Source organism: Branchiostoma lanceolatum, chromosome 2 (assembly GCF_035083965.1).
Source record: "Branchiostoma lanceolatum isolate klBraLanc5 chromosome 2, klBraLanc5.hap2, whole genome shotgun sequence".
Classification (NCBI taxonomy): Eukaryota; Metazoa; Chordata; class Leptocardii; order Amphioxiformes; family Branchiostomatidae; genus Branchiostoma; species Branchiostoma lanceolatum.
Window position 1 is genome coordinate 21,086,323 of NC_089723.1, and position 23,025 is coordinate 21,109,347.

The following is a 23,025-nucleotide window of genomic DNA, read 5'->3' on the forward strand; positions in this document are numbered from 1 at the left end:
AACAGTCGATTTGTTTGCATTGTATCGCCTTCTTAGGTGAAAGTTCAAGGGTCACCGCAGAAATCATCATCACGTTTTCATTTTCTGAACACGTTCCTGAAATTTCATGAAATCTGCGCCTAAAAGTGCCAATCAAGGTGTTAAAGTACTTGTAAGGTAAGTTTTATGGAGGATCATGTTTAAGAGTAACCCTGAGGAGTTTATGTGGTGTATATTTGCGTGTAAAATCGTTTTTAGTGACGTTCAAATTCGATCTCTGCCATATGTTATGTGATCATAATGTTTTGCTTGGCTTGAAGGTTGCCCAGGTTAAATAGCCTCCTTGGCGTGGGAACAAATTTTAGAAAACCTAACGTGGCGCGTTTAAGGCCCTTAAACTACAGCAAATCCGTATCCAATTCTCACCACGTACTCATGTATGTACGTGCATGAGTACGTGCAACAACGAAGGAAGAGGATTTGGAATCGTGATTCATCAAGGCAAGGAGGTAGTATAAATTGTGTGTTCGTGGATGTTTTCCGCCAAATTTCCAGAACAGCACTGTAGTGAGCGATGGCTAAAGGTTATGGTTTAATACGACAAGACGTTTTATTGATGTTATTGGACAAGAGCCGCTCTTGGGTGTCAAAGCCGGGATTAAATCACAGCTAGAATTTTATATAATAGCCATTTACTTTCCTCTCAGCTTTCCGTAGTATTTCGACTAGCGGACTTCACGTGGACTGCAGTACCACAGCCTACCTTATGTTAACAACATGTGCTAAGTCAGAGTTGTTCCTGAAGTTTAGAATTAAAAGAGAAAGTGTTTCTTTTTCTTAGCTCAATCTGCCCAGAATGTCTGCAGAAAGCATGGAGCAAAGGAAGATGGTACGAGTCGGGACGAGAAAAAGTCAGGTACAGAAACATTTGTGGATATTATCAATGTATTTTAATGGAACAGATAGACATTTCATTTTCAGGAGGATTGGTTTCTTTCCAGATTTTCAGCTGAAAATGTATGAAGCAATTTTTAGCAATGATTACAATGTGGACATCACCTCTTCTTCCAGAATTTATGAATTTTCCACCCTAATTTTTTTCCTGCTGAAAGGAGCATGGATTATCTTTCAAATGTTTTACATATTAACAACTACTTACTTGTCACCATTTGTGAGGCTAGTTTCTTTCATAGCATTGGTGAAGACAGAAAAAGTGAGGATCAGAAAATCATCTTTGATCTCACCAGTAGGTAGACATTTGATTTTTGACTGCTTCTAACTCTGTAACCAATAGGAAATTGAGTGCCAAACAGCTACTTCAGTGTGCTTAAGGTTAAGAGACATTTACCATTTTCCTTTTTTTTCCTGTTGCTCTAGCTTGCCATGATCCAGACCAACAGTGTGGTGGCATCTCTGAAGAAACTGTGTCATGATGTAGACTTTGACATAAGTAAGTTCCAAATAGTAAAATCTCACTTATTATCAGGCCACACCAATTTTTTTTTTGCTTCTCGGAATCGCCTCCTGTTTTTCCCATTTTGAAAAAAAGAAAAAAGATTGGGTCACTATTCCCATTTACAAATTTTTACTCTTGATTTTACTATTTGTTATAAAATTCAATAGCCACCAAAATAGATTATAAAGGCCAGCACATACATAGGAAGTGTGGTCACATTTTATCATAAGTTATAGTTTTTCATTTGTTACAACTATTTCTCAATATCAATCTATATATTCGCATAGCAAAAGGTAATTTTGTTGCTGAAAATGAAATTATGATTACTAGATCAAAGAAAGGGGTTAATTGCATAAGATGAGCCATACAAGGCCGAAACTTGAATAATCCTCTTATTCTTTATGTTATGTATGTGACTATTTGCCAAACAAATGTTTTTTTCACCCTGTCGCTCCATTTTTTTCAGGAAAAAATCAGAGAATCAACAAATAAAATTGGTATGGCCATGTCTACGAGGGGTGATCAAAAAGTCCTCGGCCTCTCTCAAAAAACGTTGTTGAACAAAAATTTTTCTCGCACTATTTTTCAACATAGTCTCCTCTGACTTCAATACACTTGGTCCAGCGATGTTCCAGCATTGCTACCCCCTGCTGGAAGTAGGTTGCATCTTGGGCCTCTAGATAGGCCTCAACAGCATGGATGACGTCATCATCAGTCTTGAAACGGTGACCACGTAAGTGGGACTTCAGTTTAGGAAACAGGCAGAAGTCCGACGGAGCCAGGTCAGGTAAATAGGGAGGGTGGGGTAAGAGTTCAAAGCCACATTGGCTTGCTGCTGCCACTGACACCTGTGCTGTGTGAACAGGTGCATTATCCTGGAGCAACAGCACGCCAGCTCGGAGCTTTCCTCTCCTTTTCTCTTTGATTTCTGCTTTTAGCTGTCGCAGTTCTGAAGCATAGTACTCTCCATTGATGGTTTGACCCTTTTGCAAGTAGTCAATCATGATGACTCCCTCGCTGTCCCAGAACACAGAGGCCATCATCTTGCCGACCGATGCCACGCGCTTGAACTTCTCGGGTGGCTGCGACCCCTTCTTTGTCCATTCTTTACTCTGTTCTTTTGACTCTGGATCAAAGTGGTGAACCCACGTCTCATCTTGGGTCACAAATCTCTTGAGGAAGTTGGCCGGATTAGACTGGAAACGGGCCAAAAGTGTCCTGGAAACTTCCAACCTGTTCAGCTTCTGATGACGAGTCAACATTCGGGGTACCCATCTTGCAGACAGCTTGCTCATCCCCAAGATGTTGGAAAAACATTTTGAACTGAGCCAAAACTGATGCCCAATGAATGCTCTGTATGTGGGATGGTCACAGGTCTGTCATTCATTATCATGCGATGGATGGCCTCAACTTCATTCTCCGAGGTGGCTGTTTTGGGGCGTCCCAACCTTGGGTCGTCTTTCACGCTCTCCTTGCCTCGTTTGAAGTTAGCAACCCACTTCTTTACGGTGGAATAAGAAGGGGAGTCCTCACCAAGTGTCTTGGCCATGTCTTCGTGGATTTGCCTGGGTGTCATACCTTTTTTTCGTTAGATATTTGATAACAGCACGAACCTCTGTGACGTCCATTTTGTGATTTTCTTCACACCTGCTGATTTCCAAGGGGCGCTGCGCGCTACTTAATGAATATGAAAATTTGCATTTCTGTGGGCAGTGTCTTAAGATGTCATAGTATACAGTTATACCCAAGAATGGAAGTTACACCCATCGCTTCTAGGTGAGGCCGAGGACTTTTTGATCACCCCTCGTATATAGCCCACAGGAATTAGCCCATAGACAATATCTGGTATTACATTTAGGTAATCTGATGTCATCGGAACTGTTCTCTTGGTAACCTTTTTTATGAAGCATTATTCATTCTATTCAATGCTTATTCTCTTTCTGTGCAGTTTCAATGTCTACCACCGGGGACAAGATCCTTGACACAGCCCTCTCAAAGGTATGTCATTGCCTCACAGTAAGGTACAATGCAGGCAAAGAGTAGGAATGATGACCACCTTTTAGAAATTATCTGAAGACAGTCTATCTTTCCGCTAGTGATCATTGACTGAGTGACCATTTAGTGCTGGTGCTGCACTAGAGTTCTCTCAAACCCAATGTTTTTCAAAGTGGCGGATCTTTGTAACCTGGTGGATTAATGTTAATGGAGGTTAGTTGACAAACTACAATAGTATACACACGTGTACTATATGTTCAAAGATCTATCATCCCACTGTTTGCTGCTCTGTCCGCATCAAATTTGTTCTGGTCTGTCATAACTACCGATACAAGTTCACTTTGACTTGTTTTCTTAGATAGGAGAGAAGAGTCTGTTTACCAAGGAGCTGGAGAAGGCACTGGATGATGGTCGGTGGGTATTCTGCTGTTTGATTACACTTTTGGATGCTGAATGCCTCAAAAGATTTAACATGCTAAATTTAAGCTTGCTTTCTGCAGTAACAAGAACTACCAAGTGAACAAGTAATGACAAGCTGAAAATAACAATTTTAAATAATTCCTTCTGCCACTCGAGTTTTAAGAGTACTTGCTACTCTACCTGTTTGTTTCATGTATCTACAACAGTTATAATTAGTTTAGTGTATTAATTGTTTTCTATCATATCTCTACAGGGTAGACTTTGTGGTGCACTCGTTAAAGGACCTTCAGTCAACCCTGCCTCCTAATATGGTCATTGGTGCTGTGCTGGAGTAAGTATGCAAATTTTGCTATCCAGTGGACTATATTATATACATGTCATACATGCATGTTAGGTTTGATGTGGCTGTTGTATACGGTGCAGTCATACATTTGTAATACACATGTACATGTATGTCATCATGCAATTTTGATGCCATAGAATTTTCAAGCAGGCTATGACAGAACCAACTGCTTGACAAGGATCTATGGCTGCCTTTTCCATAACAAGACAGCTATTAATTTTTGAAGACACATGCATGACTATTCCAAGAATGCCGCCAGTTTATGATCATATGACGATTGCACAGCATACACGACTGGGTCCATGCATTTGAATTTAGCATCATGTCCATACTGATCTCTTTGGAATGCTTGTTGCTCAGTGATGACAACACTAATGATGACATTAACTGTCAACAGGAGGGAGGATCCTTACGATGCTGTCTTGATGCACCCCAAACATGCTACAAAACACCTGGCAGATCTACCTGAGAACAGGTGAGGACATGTTCAAAACTTATAGCTCTAGGTAGCCAGGGGAGTTTGGACACCATAGGGATTGGCTGGCTAGAAGGGGAGATATGTTAACCTTTTTGTGGACTGACTCTCTTGGCCAATCTACAGTCAATACCCTTGTAGGAAGGCCTGGTGGCAGCTAGGCTCTAGTACTGATCTCAGACTGTTTGTTTGGCTATGAATAGATGTATCTCAAGGGCTGACAGTAGAAGTAGCAGTTGTCTAAAGTTCTACCACTACTGTCTAAGTTCTGTACTAGACTGACTGAAAGTATTAGTAGAAGTTTTATAGAATTGTTATCTGAAGACAACAAGATGAAAACTTCACAATCCCTATTAAAAGAATATCTCTCTCCCTTTATCTGTCTGCAGTGTGATAGGAACCAGTTCAGTGAGGAGAGTAGCCCAGCTGAAGAGGAAATATCCCCACCTGAAGTTTGAGAGTGTGGTATCCTTTCTGCATTTAGGAAGAAAGGTGTCAAGTCTCATAATTTGTGCTACTTGTTGTGTTTGTTGAGACACAAAGAAGTGCTGTATGCTTCTTTGATAAACGTGTTCAGTGGCTTTGGATATAAAACGTTTTGACACTTTGAGCTGTAAGAGAATTACAGTTACATGATTAGCTCCCTTGACGTCCCTGTAGCCCAACAGGTAGCAGCTTCACAGTTGAGCTGCTGGTTCCAATTACTAGTAGTTGGTATCTGGGAGACTCCAGTTCAATACTGAAAATGGCATCTTTGTTGGGGCTGTATTCATCTTTAGGAAGGGACGTAAAATGTTTAAGGGGGTGCCTCTAGCACATCAAAGGTGAAGGGCTAGCAACCCCTCCCCGTAAAAATATACTCTGCTAGTACTGAAACAGCAAGGCAGTCTGCTGCCCTATGTACCACTTGTCACCACAAGGGTTTGAACGATTGAGTAGCCACCTTAACAAGTACACAGCGAGGAAACCTGAACACCCGTCTGCGTAAGTTGGACGAGGATGAGATGTACAGCGCGCTGGTGCTGGCAGCGGCGGGGGTGAAACGGATGGACTGGGACAGCAGAATCAGTCAGACGTTACTGCCCGACGAGTGTCTGTACGCGGTGGGACAGGTATGTGTGTTAGATGATACATTCAGCACCAAAAAGTACCTGTGGTTTTTGAAAATTGCTACAGTAGTTTCTTTGATTTGAAGTCAGCGAATAGCGTTATTAACGTTAGGTCTACCCTTGGTACTGAACAACAAATCCATGTTTTGTTCTGTGTCCGCATCACGGCAAGAAAAAAAAAACGTTTCCTTTCAAATTGTCTTGTTGTGGACAATGTTTTAAAACTTTTCAAAAAGAGGAAAATATAAACACTGAATCAAAAGTATCAAGTGAATAGATGGGTGTCATCTTGATACGTCTAACTGCTAAAGAACCCAAAATATCTGTGAGTCATCACTGCCTTTCTCCAGGGTGCCCTTGCAGTGGAAGTTCGTGCCAATGACTTTGACACCCTCGCCCTGGTGTCCAAGCTGAACCATGAGGAGACCCTGCTGCGTTGTGTGGCAGAGAGAGCTCTACTCAGGGAGCTGGTAATTTCATGCTTTCTTGTCCTGCTGCATCCTATATTTACATGGGTTGTACATACAGTACCTACATGTATATGGGGGTCCTGTATGCGTCATACTGCACCAAATGCAGAAGTAACTTTGTCACAGCAGTGCAAAACCAATAAGTCGAGGGCCAATGACCTGATTAAGAAATCAAATGAATGAAACAAATTGCACTAAAAACAGGCTTTTTACCACTCCACAACTATACTGTCGCAGCACTAAGGACCTAAAGATGGGCCAAAATTATGTGGGTGTGGCCAAACAGAGTGTTAGACTTGGAATAGGTCCAGGGTTCTATACTCACCATTCCCCAACATTGTGTCCTTGGGAAAGGCACTCATCTTCCTTGACGGTGGAGTGAGGCCCACCGAGTCTCTTTGGCTAATCTGTCTGCCAAAAAATGCACACAGATTTGCTGCGCCAATGTGACAACATCTACACATTTGCCACCAAGAGCCAAAAATTTAAAAAAGAAATAAAGATTGAGATCGTTGTGCAAAATGTACATTTTATTTTTTAAAAGTTTTGCCTCTCTTGGTTCATTTCTAATATGATCTCAAATTTGTAAAGTTGATTTTCTTAGTACCATAATGATTGTACAGTTTAGGTACAGTTTAGCTTAGCTTGAAGTTGAAATCTGTATTTCACAGATCTTTGGAAGTATTTTGGTGTTGATATACATTTGTATGTTCACATGTTGAGTTGTGTGTATTGTGTTTAAGTATCTGACTGAATTTTCAATGTTTTGTTCAGGATGCCGGCTGCAGCACACCAGTGGCCGTGTACACTGAAATTAAAGGCAAGGAGGTAAGAACTCAAGTATATTGTCTTATCCTCTGTTCTGCAGTTTTTAACATACTGTAGATGCATTTAAGTTTGTGGTGATTTAAGTTCGTGGTAGGGAGAAGCTGTTTTTTTAGTTCAAACAGTTGAAACAAGGTGGTAGGCGATGTGGGCATTTTTGCGGTTAAGTTCGTATATGTAGTGAAGAGGTTACAGCGAAAACCATGAACATTAAACCAGCACGAACTTAATCGATTTACAGTCCTTTTCCATGAATGATGGACTTATGTCTTTAGAATGTGGGCTAATCTTCCAAACAGAGCACGGCTGTCTCCAGGACCTGTCCCTCCATCCTGGGACGTAAATTTGCATGTTGGGACAGAAAGATGTCCCCGTCTGTCCCGAAAATTTTAACTTCCTGAAATAGAATTCATGAAAAAGTATTTTCGTCAGCTTTGACTGACAGATTCAACAAAAGAAAATCAACAAGATGGACTACCAACATTGAGAGGGACGGAAAAAAATTCAAACCTGGAAACAGCCCTGAAACAGAGCCTTCAACAGCCCTGTAAAAAAAATTTACCCATTTCTTATGTTTGATCCACCGTGCAGTTGTACATGACTGGAGCAGTACTGAGCCTAGATGGGTCGGAGTGCCTGAAGGAGACCATGCAGACTACTCTGTCTGACACACAGCCACAACAGGTGGGGCCTCAAACACATATCACTGTCCGCTGCTGTTAATATGGCCTGTGTTCTCTTTAGTATTGGAGGGAGGTATTTTTTCCAGAATATTTCACCTTCTGTGTGTATGCTGGGTAACAAAAATATATATATATATTTGATTATATGGATGACATCTGCGCACATCAATTTTTCGTCCATTTCCATTAAAAAAAATCTGGCCATACTGTAAATTGTACAAAGCAAAAAACATTTTGGAAAATGGTTACTAATGTAACAGTTGTAGAATGCCAAAGTCAATTCCAAAGTCAAGAAGATGTGAAAGAACAAGATATTGTTCGGTATACCATACTCTGTGTATTTATTTTTGTTCATCCTTTCTTACCACGTATACTTCATAATGAAGGCACTTTTTTTGGGGCAAAACTTTTTTTTTCGCACGCTCGCATCAGTTTTGGGACCCGCAGAGGATGTCCTCCATATAATCAAATCAACATGGCCTTATGTGGAAAACTGAAATCAGTACAAAACTCATTAAATTTTTCATCCTAGGATACCTCCTCAGCAGACCTCAAACACTACGTGAGCGTGGTGGCACAGACAGTTTCCCATCAGGCTATGAAGGCAGCGGAGGATCTTGGGATTGACATGGCCAAACTCTTGATCAGCAAGGGGGCAGGGGACATCTTGTCCGTTGCTAGGCAACAGAATGCAGAAGGAGAGAAGAAGTGAAGCAATATAAGATGGACAAGTTTCTCAATATGTTTTAAGTTGTGGATTCATATCCTGAAAAAAATCTTCGTTAATTTGAATTTATAAGGAATAGAAATGAAATCAATGTGAATTCAAAACCTTTGCCATTTTTTGTCTTCCTGTAAAATAGATATGGACCAAAACTTCAGAATGGAATGTACTTTTCCTAAAGTGATATTATTACATAGATGTTTCCATATTGCTATGATTGGGATAGGGGGTGTGTTTTAGGCTTTTTGATGTTATGTTATTGTGAAGATTTAAGTAGATTAAACTCAACTAGTGGCCTTCCATGTATAGTAATATCCAAATAGTAAACATCTAATGTGCCTTTGAATCCTTATACTATGTATATCTTGTGTTATCCTAGAATTTAGAAATTGAGTCATGCATATTGAAAAATTGCGCTTATTATGATACAGATGCCAATCAACGAATTGCAATAATAACATCAATTTCTTGAAGTACGTTCTGCAGTATTATACATTTGTCCAATAGGTAAAACAGGTGTAGAAGGAGAGAAAGAGCATATATAGTTTATACTAGGCCCTCCTCTATACTAATCAAGATTGATTATAATCGATAAATGACAAAGTAAAGTATGTTTACATCAAATGATGAAATAATGCAATAAAAGATGCTTATAGACTCGTCTGCCAGATCTCTGTCCTTCATATTTGAGTGATTCTTCTCTGACGTCACCAGGTGTCACGTTAGGGGTGTGGTAACTTCCCAGCGCCAGGGTAAGGGGCATTATGGGAGGATAGTGTGACAGATGGCCTTTCTATGACAGCGGTACAGGACTGCTGGAAAAGGGCATTCATCAGAAACCCCTCCCAGACCCTTCTCAAAACCAGTGTTCTGTCCACTCCAGGGTGTGGTGCCATTAATCAGAGGTTACATTTCCAAATCGGGCGGGAGGTTTTCGGGGACGGAAAGTATGATATAAAACATCTAAAAAAGACAAGGAAAAAACTTCAAAAATGGTTATGACTCATGAGCATGATTTCTGTGCATTTCTTGATGATATACGCTTTAACTGTTCGTTCCCACCAACAGCCCGTTTTGGATGTGTGAACCTGGGTGAACATGCTAAGTGCTTCTTTTGCCCAAGGAGGTTTTTACCTCCTTGCTATGTCCTAACTTTACGAAAACTGCTTCAAGAAAATTGCGGCTTCTCCCCTTTTATGGTATTACTGAAGAAGGCATAGAATTCGTTCTTTCAGAATTAAGTTTTGTTTTTATTGCTGAAAATGTATTCAGTTACAAGAGATTATTCAACTTATCTTTCTGCTAAGACGAGAAATTGTACTCCTTGGAATATCAATGATTGCATTGAGTATTACCAAAACTGAGGTAATGACTGTATTTCCCCTCTTTTTTACTTCAGAAAATGTACATTTGGTTATACCCCCATTCCACTAGTAACTGTATACATGTAGGGGGCTGTATAATTAGTTAGAGTTGGTTTATCGAAGGCTGTAAGGAATATAGTTTTACATATCTCTTTACGATTCGTAATAAAACATTATTATTCGTGATAAAACGTTAATTCTTGTACCTGTTTGTTCAGTTAATTGATATACTTGTGCTTGTCCAACGTATATCTGTATAATTACAATATGAAGTCGAAACTTCGTGTCCTTAATGCCTTTCTGTTTTTAATTGTTAGATTATTATATATCCAGTCGAAGTCCAAAAGAACAGAAGAAAAGAAAAAGAGGATCCTATCTACCGACCCTCATTATTTTTAGGACCGTTATCCAAAACTCAGCATTAATTTTCTTAGACCGTGGCTGAGAGCTTCTCAAAGAGACAAGACTTCTTGGACCACAGAGTCATAAAAGTACCATAAACGACATTTTATTGCTGCAAAATAAACTCTGAATGTTCTTAACATATACATAACATACGTGTGTAAATACTGTATATCGTACAGTGAGTCACACATGTTGACCTATCTACTATGCATGTACACTATAATAAACACAGTGGTACATTACCGCCTGTGGTTTAGTATTATTGGTTCAAAATAAGCTGTGTGCGATTGGCCACAGTCTACATAATACAAGTATATATATACACACATGTGCCCCTGACTCCTGCAGTCTTGTGACTGTACACAACACTATGTGCTGTCATGGCTTCTTCTATAAGTTACATCACTTCGCTACAATGAGCTGTGAAGAACTGGACAGTATTCTCCAAGCAGAGGTTTCCGTCGAGTGGGGTAGAAGTGTCCGGGATTTTTTTTACCTCGCTTTCCTCTCAGAGAGGAGAACGAGGTAAAAAATCCCAGACACTCCTACCCCACTCGACGGAAACCTCTGCTTGGAGAATACTGGACAGAGCAAAAGTCTTAAAGAGACAACTAGACAGCATGTTTCGTCTATAACATTGAAGTGCTTGCAATCTGCAGTTTAAACCGAAACTGCTAGGAAGCGCCCATCTTGTGAGCTTCTTTTTAAATATTCCTGAATCCAGATCTTGCCAAAAATCATTTCTATTCTTGCTTAAATGAAAGTCTTCCCTCCGTGTTCACCACGTTTTCAAACCAACAAATACCGACAAACTTATGTCTTTTGCGGCAGTGTGGTAAAAAGAGACGTTCACCTATCGTTAGCGCTAGGGAGAAATTGGTATATTTGCGGTGGTTTTAAGTTCGCGGTTGAAACAATGGGGGTAGACGGGCAGAAGACAGAACAAACATTTTCGCGGTGGTTTTGGGGTTCATGTTGAAAAGGTCACCGCGAAAACCGCGAACATAAAACCTCCGCGAAAATGTCAACATTTACAGTATTGCTTTCGTACTGCTTTGTCGTCAGTTCCATCCCTTCCAGGCGTACGAATTGACCGTGCCCATATTCCTCAAGGGCTCGTCGTGGGTCCGTCTCTGATCCGTCGCCTTGGCGGAGGCGTCTCGGGTGAGCCTTTCGGTGATCTGACTGACGAGCTCCGGGTCCGAATTGTCCTTCGGGCGCGGCTTGTTCCTCTGCTCGGCGACAGTGTGGTACTTCAGCCGCCCGCTGTGCAGCCGCTCGACGGTCTGGTCGATCTCGTAGCTGGTGAGCTTCTGGTAGCCGAAGCGCCGGTCGTCCCGGCCGCTGACGGTGCTGTGCGGGGTGGACCAGGACGACTGCGTGTCGTAAGGCTTCTTAGCAGACTGTCGCTCCACCATGGCTGTGGGGGAATAGGGAGGGGGAAATAATGTTATCACAAACAAGATATGCCCTACATTGGGAGGGAAATAATGCCATCATGAAAAGGAATAAGTTTACATAAAGTTAGATAGCCGATCGTTGGCTGAACCATTCGGCTGCTAGGGAATAAGCAGTGTGTGCGTGCGTGTGTGCGTGCGTGCGTGCGTGTGAGTGTATGTGTGTGTGCGTGTGTTTATGTGTGCCTGTGTTCGTGCGTTTATGTATGTATGTATGTTTGTTGTGAGGGCGTGCGTGTGTGTCTAGTGTCATCACTAACAGGAATTTGTCTACAATAGGCTTCTATCTCAGCTGACTTTCTTTCCACCTCTACTAGCATAGAATAGGGAGAGGACAACAGCATATGTATATCTCTGACAACATCTACTTGATTTATATCGTGCGAGGCCGAGGATAAAAGGGGACCGTTCTTATTGGAACCTAACAGAGGGAAAGTAGAGCTATATTTCATACACGATTTCAATAAAGGCATTGTAATGTTACCACTCCATGTCACCGCGTAATAAATTATACGTTTGTTTTAATTGGTCGATAAATCACGACTAGATGCCAGTGAATGGCGGTGATGTATGTATATAAGGCCATGTTAATTTTGTTATGTGGATGCCATCCCCTGGGGACCCAAAAACTGATGCGAGCGTGCGAATAAAAAAAGTTTTTGTAAAAAATGCCTTTATTAGGACATTTACGCGGTCAGGAAGGGTGAACAAAACTAAACACACAGAGTATGGTATACCGAATAATAAATGCTTCCTTTTTGTTCATTCACACCTTCTTCTTTGACTTTGGCATGCATGGTACATTAGTATCTGTTTCCTGAAATATGTTTTTGGCAATTTACGGTATATATTTTCTCATTTTTTATTTCGGGTTGGATTCCTGGCAATCCTGGCGTTGCGGAAAGGCACTTTGTACTTTCCTAACTCCACCAGGTGTGAAAATGGGTTGAAAAGGCGGTAGAAGGAGAGGGATGGGCTCTGCCTTCCAATACCGTGTCCTAGATACAGTGAATAACAACTCACTTTCCCCACGGCCTCAAAAAGGCCATGGGACTACCTTCAAACGTACCTTTTTTTTACAAATGAAATTATTTTCCTGCGTTTTATAACAAAATAGAAATATAAATCATCTGAAAGGGCACTAGTACGACAGGTCAGTTACAGTAAACGTTCTAACCTCCTATTTGTTGTCGAGCACTGTATGTTTGCGCTGTGAAACCATTGTGAATAGACAGATTGTAAACGGCTTTTATAACTATATCTAAAACCTTTCCGGCTTCATGCAGCCGTTGTTGGTATTCTTTAGAAGATTCAGAAACAGTAGACGAACAGTTAGCATCTGAGACATAAGTATGAGCGAGCCGACTCATGACTCACGACGAAATCTTTTAAGAAACTGTAAACAAATAGTCTCACTATGCAGACGTCGATCAGACATATAGGACTAAAGTTTCTTTCCATTTTATGCCGTTGTTTCTGTCAAAGGAAAATGATGTTACGTTAGAAAGGTGTGTGTGTAAAAACTGTAACGATTTCAATTGAAACAAACCGCAAACTTCTGATTGATTTTGTCCACGTATTGGCTCGTATTTTCTTCTCTATACTGTATGCCCAGCTTGTACTGAAGCACATCTGTTTGGCGATGGCTAGTGTGGCATTTTGGTTGGCTGCTCTTCAAATGGAGCTGAATGAATTAAGCGCAGACGGTTTAGTCTTTCACAACATTGTCATGCTTCAACACACGCACTAAGGATTTCATACCAACCGATACGCTTTCTATTTTATTCCTTTTCGATAGATATGCTTTTCAACTACTCTCCTTTCCTATACAATTTTTTCCGTAAATCTCAAACTTAACGGGATATGATAAGAGAAAGTGCCTGATACCGCACAGGACTTTCCCTAATTTGCTTAGTCCGCTGTATTATCTTTATGAACGGGGTCACCCAGGTAATGTTTGTTGTCTCTATGGCTGCATTATCACGCCGGTTCTTGTAGGCAAGCACTTCCTAACACGTAGGACCATAAACTGACAAATTCCGTTCTTTATATGCCCACTTCTGTACGGTCTAGTATGTTTCTATTATGGATCGTGCCGTATATTTTTCCAAAGGTTTAACCCGATGTTAAAAACATGATAATCCAAAGAGGACGATCGTCCATGAGCTGTTAAAAAATAAGATACTAGAAAAGAGTACTGAAGTTGCAAAACAGGCGTGAAACACTGAGAATTAGATCCCCACATCTGCTTGGAGATCACGTTAGCGAGTTAACTGTGATATTGAAAATGCAGAATAAAATAGTATTCTTTACTATGTAAAGTGCTACTAGTAGTACTACTTATCAGTGGGCTTGGTAAACGGCTAAGGAGAGAAAACTTGCAAATATTTGTACAGTTTATGTCAATTGATATTTCTCAAACTTCTTTAAACGCTTCTGGCATAAAACACAAGTTTGGAACTTTATTGGTTTAGTAAAAAGGCCGAAACGCTGTCGTCTGAATGCGAGTTATTCGAATGGGGCCATGCCGCCTCACTTGGTAACCTAAGTACGGCCTTATTTAAACAAGGAGCGGTAATATGGCGTCGCGTGTTGTTCCAACAATTTTACAACAGTAACATTTGGTCACCATAAACCTCTACCAACCACACCTAGACTAGCCTCCACCAGGCCTTCCTACAGGGGTACGGATCGTAGAATCCGGCAAAAGGGGAACGATTGGCCAGGAGAGTCAGCCCGCGGGATCGGGAAGGTTAACATTTCCCGCTCTAGAAGAAACACTTTGGTGGCAAAACGCCTCTGGCAAATTATTCCCCTATAGCCGGCGTAGTTAGTCTGGTAGAGACTAACACTAGACTAGGATGACTTCGTCACGTATTAAACGCACCGTGAGCAGGACAAGTAAGAACAGGAAGTGTAGATACGGAATCCCAGGGGACGACTGGGTCTGTAACTTGTAAATGCCAGCTAATCATCACGGCTTACCTGTAGTCACATTCAGCTCACGGAACAGTGAACACGTTCACCCCGAAATGTCAGAGTCCCGTCCCCGTAGTGGAGTCCTCTTGGGTGTCCCAGACGCGTTCCACCTGTTATAGCGCCTCCCACGTCTGCGGCTATAACAAAAATCCGCCGCGATTTGTCCGCTTTTTGGAGGCACGACTTCTCGACGGTTCTGTCTCTACAACAAGAAAGGCGGCGGGGTCAGCAGGATAGGATGACAGTTTGTTTAATGGCTCCTTTTGTTTGTGCGCCAACCTGTTGCCCCGTGATGGAGTACGCATGCGCGACAGCACCTGCAAAGATAGTCACATCCGCTAGACGGCGCTATCAGTCACAGGTGTAGTCTAGTGAACGATTTGTCTTGAACCTCAGATTTTTGACCACGACTTGTTTTAGGCGCCATTTTGCGCCGTGTAGGTATTAAAGCAAGCCGAGTGGAATCGAATTGTTTGCATTATCATTTCAACATTTGCGACGAACAGACACACACACACACACACACACACACACACACGCACACACACACACACACACACACACACACACACACACACACACACACACACAATACCTCGTGTTGCGAATTCACAGGAAACACATTGATATAACTGAATGTCTCATGAAAACATTCCTGCTAACGTAACATGACCAATTAACGTCCGATTTATTTAAAACGCTATTTATCTTAAAACCGCGCGGACAGAGCCAAATGTTAAACCGATGGGCAGAAATATCAGCTCTTCTAACAAGAAAAATGCATGGTCTGTAAGTCTTTCTCCGCCTGTTTAACGCCATGCGAGCATGTATTTATACTGGGGTATATGATGTAGAATTGTGCTAGGCTAACCCATTATCGTCCACATCAGTCTTTTCCCTTCTAGTGCTATGCTTGAAGAACATAGACCAGAAAAAAAAATGCACAGTAACTGTCGATAGTAGTCTACAGACAAATGACAGTGAAGTCACCATGTTTGTCTCTCCGCTTGCCTGACACGGTGGAAGAAAACAATGTGTTGTAAATTTCCAATTTCTAACTGCCGAGTTATTAGTGTTTAAAGTTCCTAAGGGCTAAGCCCGACCTTAACCCTAGCGTTTTTGAAAACTGCTTCAAATGGGTCAAACGAGGTCTCATTAGACGCGAAATCTCACGGCAAATTCAAATCTGAAAACGCATTAATTTTATCGTGCTTAATTGCCGAGTTATTAGTGTTGAAAGTTCTTAAGGGCTAAGCCACGGCAAATTCAAATCTGAAAACGGATTAATTTTATCGTGCTTAGTTGCCGAGTTATTAGTGTATAAAGTTCTTAAGGGCTAAGCACGACCTTAACCCTAGCGTTTTTGAAAACTGCTTCAAATGGGACAGTAAGGGTTAGGGTTAGGGTTAAGGCACAAGTTTCTCCAAACGGGCCAAACTTGGACTCATTCGAAAGGTCTTTCGGTCAGGAGTTTGAAACTGAAAACGGATGTCAAATATCGTGCTTTGTTCTCGAGTTATGAGACTTTAAAAGTTAACCCTAACCCTAACCCTAGGTGTAAGGGTTAGGGTTAGGGTTAAGGCACAAGTTTCTCCAAACGGGCCAAACTTGGACTCATTCGAAAGGTCTTTCGGCCAGGAGTTTGAAACTGAAAACGGATTTCAAATATCGTGGCTTGTTCTCGAGTTATGAGACTTTAAAAGTTAACCCTAACCCTAACCCTAGGTGTAAGGGTTAGGGTTAGGGTTAAGGCACAAGTTTCTCCAAACGGGCCAAACTTGGACTCATTCGAAAGGTCTTTCGGCCAGGAGTTTGAAACTGAAAACGGATTTCAAATATCGTGCTTTGTTCTCGAGTTATGAGACTTTAAAAGTTAACCCTAACCCTAACCCTAGGTGTTAGGGTTAGGGTTAGGGTTAAGGCACAAGTTACTCCAAACGGGCCAAACTTGGACTCATTCGAAAGGTCTTTCGGCCAGGAGTTTGAAACTGAAAACGGATGTCAAATATCGTGCTTTGTTCTCGAGTTATGAGACTTTAAAAGTTAACCCTAACCCTAACCCTAGGTGTAAGGGTTAGGGTTAGGGTTAAGGCACAAGTTTCTCCTAACGGGCCAAACGTGGACTCATTCGAAAGGTCTTTCGTCCAGGAGTTTGAAACTGAAAACGGATTTCAAATATCGTGCTTTGTTCTCGAGTTATGAGACTTTAAAAGTTAACCCTAACCCTAACCCTAGGTGTTAGGGTTAGGGTTAGTGTTAAGGCACAAGTTTCTCCAAACGGGCCAAACTTGGACTCATTCGAAAGGTCTTTCGGCCAGGAGTTTGAAACTGAAAACGGATTTCAAATATCGTGCTTTGTTCTCGAGTTATGATACTTTAAAAGTTAACCCTAACCCTAACCCTAGGTGTTAGGGTTAGGGTTAGGGTTAAGGCACAAGTTTCTCCAAACGGGCCAAACTTGGACTCATTCGAAAGGTCTTTCGGCCAGGAGTTTGAAACTGAAAACGGATGTCAAATATCGTGCTTTGTTCTCGAGTTATGAGACTTTAAAAGTTAACCCTAACCCTAACCCTAGGTGTTAGGGTTAGGGTTAGGGTTAAGGCACAAGTTTCTCCAAACGGGCCAAACTTGGACTCATTCGAAAGGTCTTTCGGCCAGGAGTTTGAAACTGAAAACGGATGTCAAATATCGTGCTTTGTTCTCGAGTTATGAGACTTTAAAAGTTAACCCTAACCCTAACCCTAGGTGTTAGGGTTAGGGTTAGGGTTAAGGCACAAGTTTCTCCAAACGGGCCAAACTTGGACTCATTCGAAAGGTCTTTCGACCAGGAGTTTGAAACTGAAAACGGATGTCAAATATCGTGCTTTGTTCTCGAGTTATGAGACTTTAAAAGTTAACCCTAACCCTAACCCTAGGTGTTAGGGTTAGGGTTAGGGTTAAGGCACAAGTTTCTCCAAACGGGCCAAACTTGGACTCATTCGAAAGGTCTTTCGGCCAGGAGTTTGAAACTGAAAACGGATGTCAAATATCGTGCTTTGTTCTCGAGTTATGAGACTTTAAAAGTTAACCCTAACCCTAACCCTAGTGTTAGGGTTAGGGTTAGGGTTAAGGCACAAGTTTCTCCAAACGGGCCAAACTTGGACTCATTCGAAAGGTCTTTCGGCCAGGAGTTTGAAACTGAAAACGGATTTCAAATATCGTGCTTTGTTCTCGAGTTATGAGACTTTAAAAGTTAACCCTAACCCTAACCCTAGGTGTTAGGGTTAGGGTTAGGGTAAAGGCACAAGTTTCTCCAAACGGGCCAAACTTGGACTCATTCGAAAGGTCTTTCGGCCAGGAGTTTGAAACTGAAAACGGATTTCAAATATCGTACTTTGTTCTCGAGTTATGAGACTTTAAAAGTTAACCCTAACCCTAACCCTAGGTGTTAGTGTTAGGGTTAGGGTTAAGGCACAAGTTTCTCCAAACGGGCCAAACTTGGACTCATTCGAAAGGTCTTTCGGCCAGGAGTTTGAAACTGAAAACGGATTTCAAATATCGTGGCTTGTTCTCGAGTTATGAGACTTTAAAAGTTAACCCTAACCCTAACCCTAGGTGTAAGGGTTAGGGTTAGGGTTAAGGCACAAGTTTCTCCAAACGGGCCAAACTTGGACTCATTCGAAAGGTCTTTCGGCCAGGAGTTTGAAACTGAAAACGGATGTCAAATATCGTGCTTTGTTCTCGAGTTATGAGACTTTAAAAGTTAACCCTAACCCTAGGTGTTAGGGTTAGGGTTAGGGCTAAGGCACAAGTTTCTCCAAACGGGCCAAACTTGGACTCATTCGAAAGGTCTTTCGGCCAGGAGTTTGAAACTGAAAACGGATGTCAAATATCGTGCTTTGTTCTCGAGTTATGAGACTTTAAAAGTTAACCCTAACCCTAACCCTAGGTGTTAGGGTTAGGGTTAGGGTTAAGGCACAAATTTCTCCAAACGGGCCAAACTTGGACTCATTCGAAAGGTCTTTCGGCCAGGAGTTTGAAACTGAAAACGGATGTCAAATATCGTGCTTTGTTCTCGAGTTATGAGACTTTAAAAGTTAACCCTAACCCTAACCCTAGGTGTTAGGGTTAGGGTTAGGGTTAGGGTTAGGGTTAAGGCACAAGTTTCTCCAAACGGGCCAAACTTGGACTCATTCGAAAGGTCTTTCGACCAGGAGTTTGAAACTGAAAACGGATTTCAAATATCGTGCTTTGTTCTCGAGTTATGAGACTTTAAAAGTTAACCCTAACCCTAACCCTAGGTGTTAGGGTTAGGGTGAGGGTTAAGGCACAAGTTTCTCCAAACGGGCCAAACTTGGACTCATTCGAAAGGTCTTTCGGCCAGGAGTTTGAAACTGAAAACGGATTTCAAATATCGTACTTTGTTCTCGAGTTATGAGACTTTAAAAGTTAACCCTAACCCTAACCCTAGGTGTTAGTGTTAGGGTTAGGGTTAAGGCACAAGTTTCTCCAAACGGGCCAAACTTGGACTCATTCGAAAGGTCTTTCGGCCAGGAGTTTGAAACTGAAAACGGATTTCAAATATCGTGGCTTGTTCTCGAGTTATGAGACTTTAAAAGTTAACCCTAACCCTAACCCTAGGTGTAAGGGTTAGGGTTAGGGTTAAGGCACAAGTTTCTCCAAACGGGCCAAACTTGGACTCATTCGAAAGGTCTTTCGGCCAGGAGTTTGAAACTGAAAACGGATGTCAAATATCGTGCTTTGTTCTCGAGTTATGAGACTTTAAAAGTTAACCCTAACCCTAACCCTAGGTGTAAGGGTTAGGGTTAGGGTTAAGGCACAAGTTTCTCCTAACGGGCCAAACGTGGACTCATTCGAAAGGTCTTTCGTCCAGGAGTTTGAAACTGAAAACGGATTTCAAATATCGTGCTTTGTTCTCGAGTTATGAGACTTTAAAAGTTAACCCTAACCCTAACCCTAGGTGTTAGGGTTAGGGTTAGTGTTAAGGCACAAGTTTCTCCAAACGGGCCAAACTTGGACTCATTCGAAAGGTCTTTCGGCCAGGAGTTTGAAACTGAAAACGGATTTCAAATATCGTGCTTTGTTCTCGAGTTATGATACTTTAAAAGTTAACCCTAACCCTAACCCTAGGTGTTAGGGTTAGGGTTAGGGTTAAGGCACAAGTTTCTCCAAACGGGCCAAACTTGGACTCATTCGAAAGGTCTTTCGGCCAGGAGTTTGAAACTGAAAACGGATGTCAAATATCGTGCTTTGTTCTCGAGTTATGAGACTTTAAAAGTTAACCCTAACCCTAACCCTAGGTGTTAGGGTTAGGGTTAGGGTTAAGGCACAAGTTTCTCCAAACGGGCCAAACTTGGACTCATTCGAAAGGTCTTTCGGCCAGGAGTTTGAAACTGAAAACGGATGTCAAATATCGTGCTTTGTTCTCGAGTTATGAGACTTTAAAAGTTAACCCTAACCCTAACCCTAGGTGTTAGGGTTAGGGTTAGGGTTAAGGCACAAGTTTCTCCAAACGGGCCAAACTTGGACTCATTCGAAAGGTCTTTCGACCAGGAGTTTGAAACTGAAAACGGATGTCAAATATCGTGCTTTGTTCTCGAGTTATGAGACTTTAAAAGTTAACCCTAACCCTAACCCTAGGTGTTAGGGTTAGGGTTAGGGTTAAGGCACAAGTTTCTCCAAACGGGCCAAACTTGGACTCATTCGAAAGGTCTTTCGGCCAGGAGTTTGAAACTGAAAACGGATGTCAAATATCGTGCTTTGTTCTCGAGTTATGAGACTTTAAAAGTTAACCCTAACCCTAACCCTAGTGTTAGGGTTAGGGTTAGGGTTAAGGCACAAGTTTCTCCAAACGGGCCAAACTTGGACTCATTCGAAAGGTCTTTCGGCCAGGAGTTTGAAACTGAAAACGGATTTCAAATATCGTGCTTTGTTCTCGAGTTATGAGACTTTAAAAGTTAACCCTAACCCTAACCCTAGGTGTTAGGGTTAGGGTTAGGGTAAAGGCACAAGTTTCTCCAAACGGGCCAAACTTGGACTCATTCGAAAGGTCTTTCGGCCAGGAGTTTGAAACTGAAAACGGATTTCAAATATCGTACTTTGTTCTCGAGTTATGAGACTTTAAAAGTTAACCCTAACCCTAACCCTAGGTGTTAGTGTTAGGGTTAGGGTTAAGGCACAAGTTTCTCCAAACGGGCCAAACTTGGACTCATTCGAAAGGTCTTTCGGCCAGGAGTTTGAAACTGAAAACGGATTTCAAATATCGTGGCTTGTTCTCGAGTTATGAGACTTTAAAAGTTAACCCTAACCCTAACCCTAGGTGTAAGGGTTAGGGTTAGGGTTAAGGCACAAGTTTCTCCAAACGGGCCAAACTTGGACTCATTCGAAAGGTCTTTCGGCCAGGAGTTTGAAACTGAAAACGGATGTCAAATATCGTGCTTTGTTCTCGAGTTATGAGACTTTAAAAGTTAACCCTAACCCTAGGTGTTAGGGTTAGGGTTAGGGCTAAGGCACAAGTTTCTCCAAACGGGCCAAACTTGGACTCATTCGAAAGGTCTTTCGGCCAGGAGTTTGAAACTGAAAACGGATGTCAAATATCGTGCTTTGTTCTCGAGTTATGAGACTTTAAAAGTTAACCCTAACCCTAACCCTAGGTGTTAGGGTTAGGGTTAGGGTTAAGGCACAAATTTCTCCAAACGGGCCAAACTTGGACTCATTCGAAAGGTCTTTCGGCCAGGAGTTTGAAACTGAAAACGGATGTCAAATATCGTGCTTTGTTCTCGAGTTATGAGACTTTAAAAGTTAACCCTAACCCTAACCCTAGGTGTTAGGGTTAGGGTTAGGGTTAGGGTTAGGGTTAAGGCACAAGTTTCTCCAAACGGGCCAAACTTGGACTCATTCGAAAGGTCTTTCGACCAGGAGTTTGAAACTGAAAACGGATTTCAAATATCGTGCTTTGTTCTCGAGTTATGAGACTTTAAAAGTTAACCCTAACCCTAACCCTAGGTGTTAGGGTTAGGGTTAGGGTTAAGGCACAAGTTTCTCCAAACGGGCCAAACTTGGACTCATTCGAAAGGTCTTTCGGCCAGGAGTTTGAAACTGAAAACGGATTTCAAATATCGTACTTTGTTCTCGAGTTATGAGACTTTAAAAGTTAACCCTAACCCTAACCCTAGGTGTTAGTGTTAGGGTTAGGGTTAAGGCACAAGTTTCTCCAAACGGGCCAAACTTGGACTCATTCGAAAGGTCTTTCGGCCAGGAGTTTGAAACTGAAAACGGATTTCAAATATCGTGGCTTGTTCTCGAGTTATGAGACTTTAAAAGTTAACCCTAACCCTAACCCTAGGTGTAAGGGTTAGGGTTAGGGTTAAGGCACAAGTTTCTCCAAACGGGCCAAACTTGGACTCATTCGAAAGGTCTTTCGGCCAGGAGTTTGAAACTGAAAACGGATGTCAAATATCGTGCTTTGTTCTCGAGTTATGAGACTTTAAAAGTTAACCCTAACCCTAGGTGTTAGGGTTAGGGTTAGGGCTAAGGCACAAGTTTCTCCAAACGGGCCAAACTTGGACTCATTCGAAAGGTCTTTCGGCCAGGAGTTTGAAACTGAAAACGGATGTCAAATATCGTGCTTTGTTCTCGAGTTATGAGACTTTAAAAGTTAACCCTAACCCTAACCCTAGGTGTTAGGGTTAGGGTTAGGGTTAAGGCACAAATTTCTCCAAACGGGCCAAACTTGGACTCATTCGAAAGGTCTTTCGGCCAGGAGTTTGAAACTGAAAACGGATGTCAAATATCGTGCTTTGTTCTCGAGTTATGAGACTTTAAAAGTTAACCCTAACCCTAACCCTAGGTGTTAGGGTTAGGGTTAGGGTTAGGGTTAGGGTTAAGGCACAAGTTTCTCCAAACGGGCCAAACTTGGACTCATTCGAAAGGTCTTTCGACCAGGAGTTTGAAACTGAAAACGGATTTCAAATATCGTGCTTTGTTCTCGAGTTATGAGACTTTAAAAGTTAACCCTAACCCTAACCCTAGGTGTTAGGGTTAGGGTGAGGGTTAAGGCACAAGTTTCTCCAAACGGGCCAAACTTGGACTCATTCGAAAGGTCTTTCGGCCAGGAGTTTGAAACTGAAAACGGATTTCAAATATCGTGGCTTGTTCTCGAGTTATGAGACTTTAAAAGTTAACCCTAACCCTAACCCTAGGTGTTAGGGTTAGGGTTAGGGTTAAGGCACAAGTTTCTCCAAACGGGCCAAACTTGGACTCATTCGAAAGGTCTTTCGGCCAGGAGTTTGAAACTGAAAACGGATTTCAAATATCGTGCTTTGTTCTCGAGTTATGAGAC

At 41.9% G+C, this 23,025-nt stretch overlaps 2 protein-coding genes across 2 annotated transcripts; one reads left to right on the forward strand and one right to left on the reverse strand.

The window, feature by feature from the left end:
- The first annotated feature begins 36 nt into the window (after positions 1-36).
- On the forward strand, positions 37-9,136 carry LOC136427879 (porphobilinogen deaminase-like). The gene is made up of 13 exons (XM_066417083.1): positions 37-156; positions 821-895; positions 1,357-1,429; positions 3,384-3,433; positions 3,789-3,844; positions 4,104-4,181; positions 4,591-4,668; positions 5,058-5,133; positions 5,628-5,780; positions 6,128-6,247; positions 7,022-7,075; positions 7,664-7,756; positions 8,288-9,136. The coding sequence occupies exons 2-13, from the start codon at positions 836-838 to the stop codon at positions 8,465-8,467; spliced, it is 1,071 nt and encodes a 356-aa protein (XP_066273180.1). The 5' UTR covers positions 37-156; positions 821-835; the 3' UTR covers positions 8,468-9,136.
- Positions 9,137-10,326: 1,190 nt separating this feature from the next.
- On the reverse strand, positions 10,327-14,970 carry LOC136427881 (uncharacterized). Its single transcript, XM_066417085.1, has 2 exons — positions 14,691-14,970; positions 10,327-11,668 (listed from the first exon to the last, which is right to left on the reverse strand). Exon 2 carries the CDS (start codon positions 11,664-11,666, stop codon positions 11,310-11,312), a length of 357 nt encoding a protein of 118 aa, XP_066273182.1. The 5' UTR covers positions 11,667-11,668; positions 14,691-14,970; the 3' UTR covers positions 10,327-11,309.
- Between the last annotated feature and the right edge of the window lie 8,055 nt (positions 14,971-23,025).

Excerpts from the sequence above, each read along its gene's own strand:
- LOC136427879 (XM_066417083.1), top strand. The coding sequence starts at position 836 with ATGTCTGCAGAAAGCATGGAGCAAAGGAAGATGGTACGAGTCGGGACG. Across the intron at positions 1,430-3,383 it reads TGATGTAGACTTTGACATAA|TTTCAATGTCTACCACCGGG; the intron begins GTAAGTTCCAAA and ends CTTTCTGTGCAG. Across the intron at positions 6,248-7,021 it reads GAGCTCTACTCAGGGAGCTG|GATGCCGGCTGCAGCACACC; the intron begins GTAATTTCATGC and ends TGTTTTGTTCAG.
- LOC136427881 (XM_066417085.1), bottom strand. The coding sequence starts at position 11,666 with ATGGTGGAGCGACAGTCTGCTAAGAAGCCTTACGACACGCAGTCGTCC.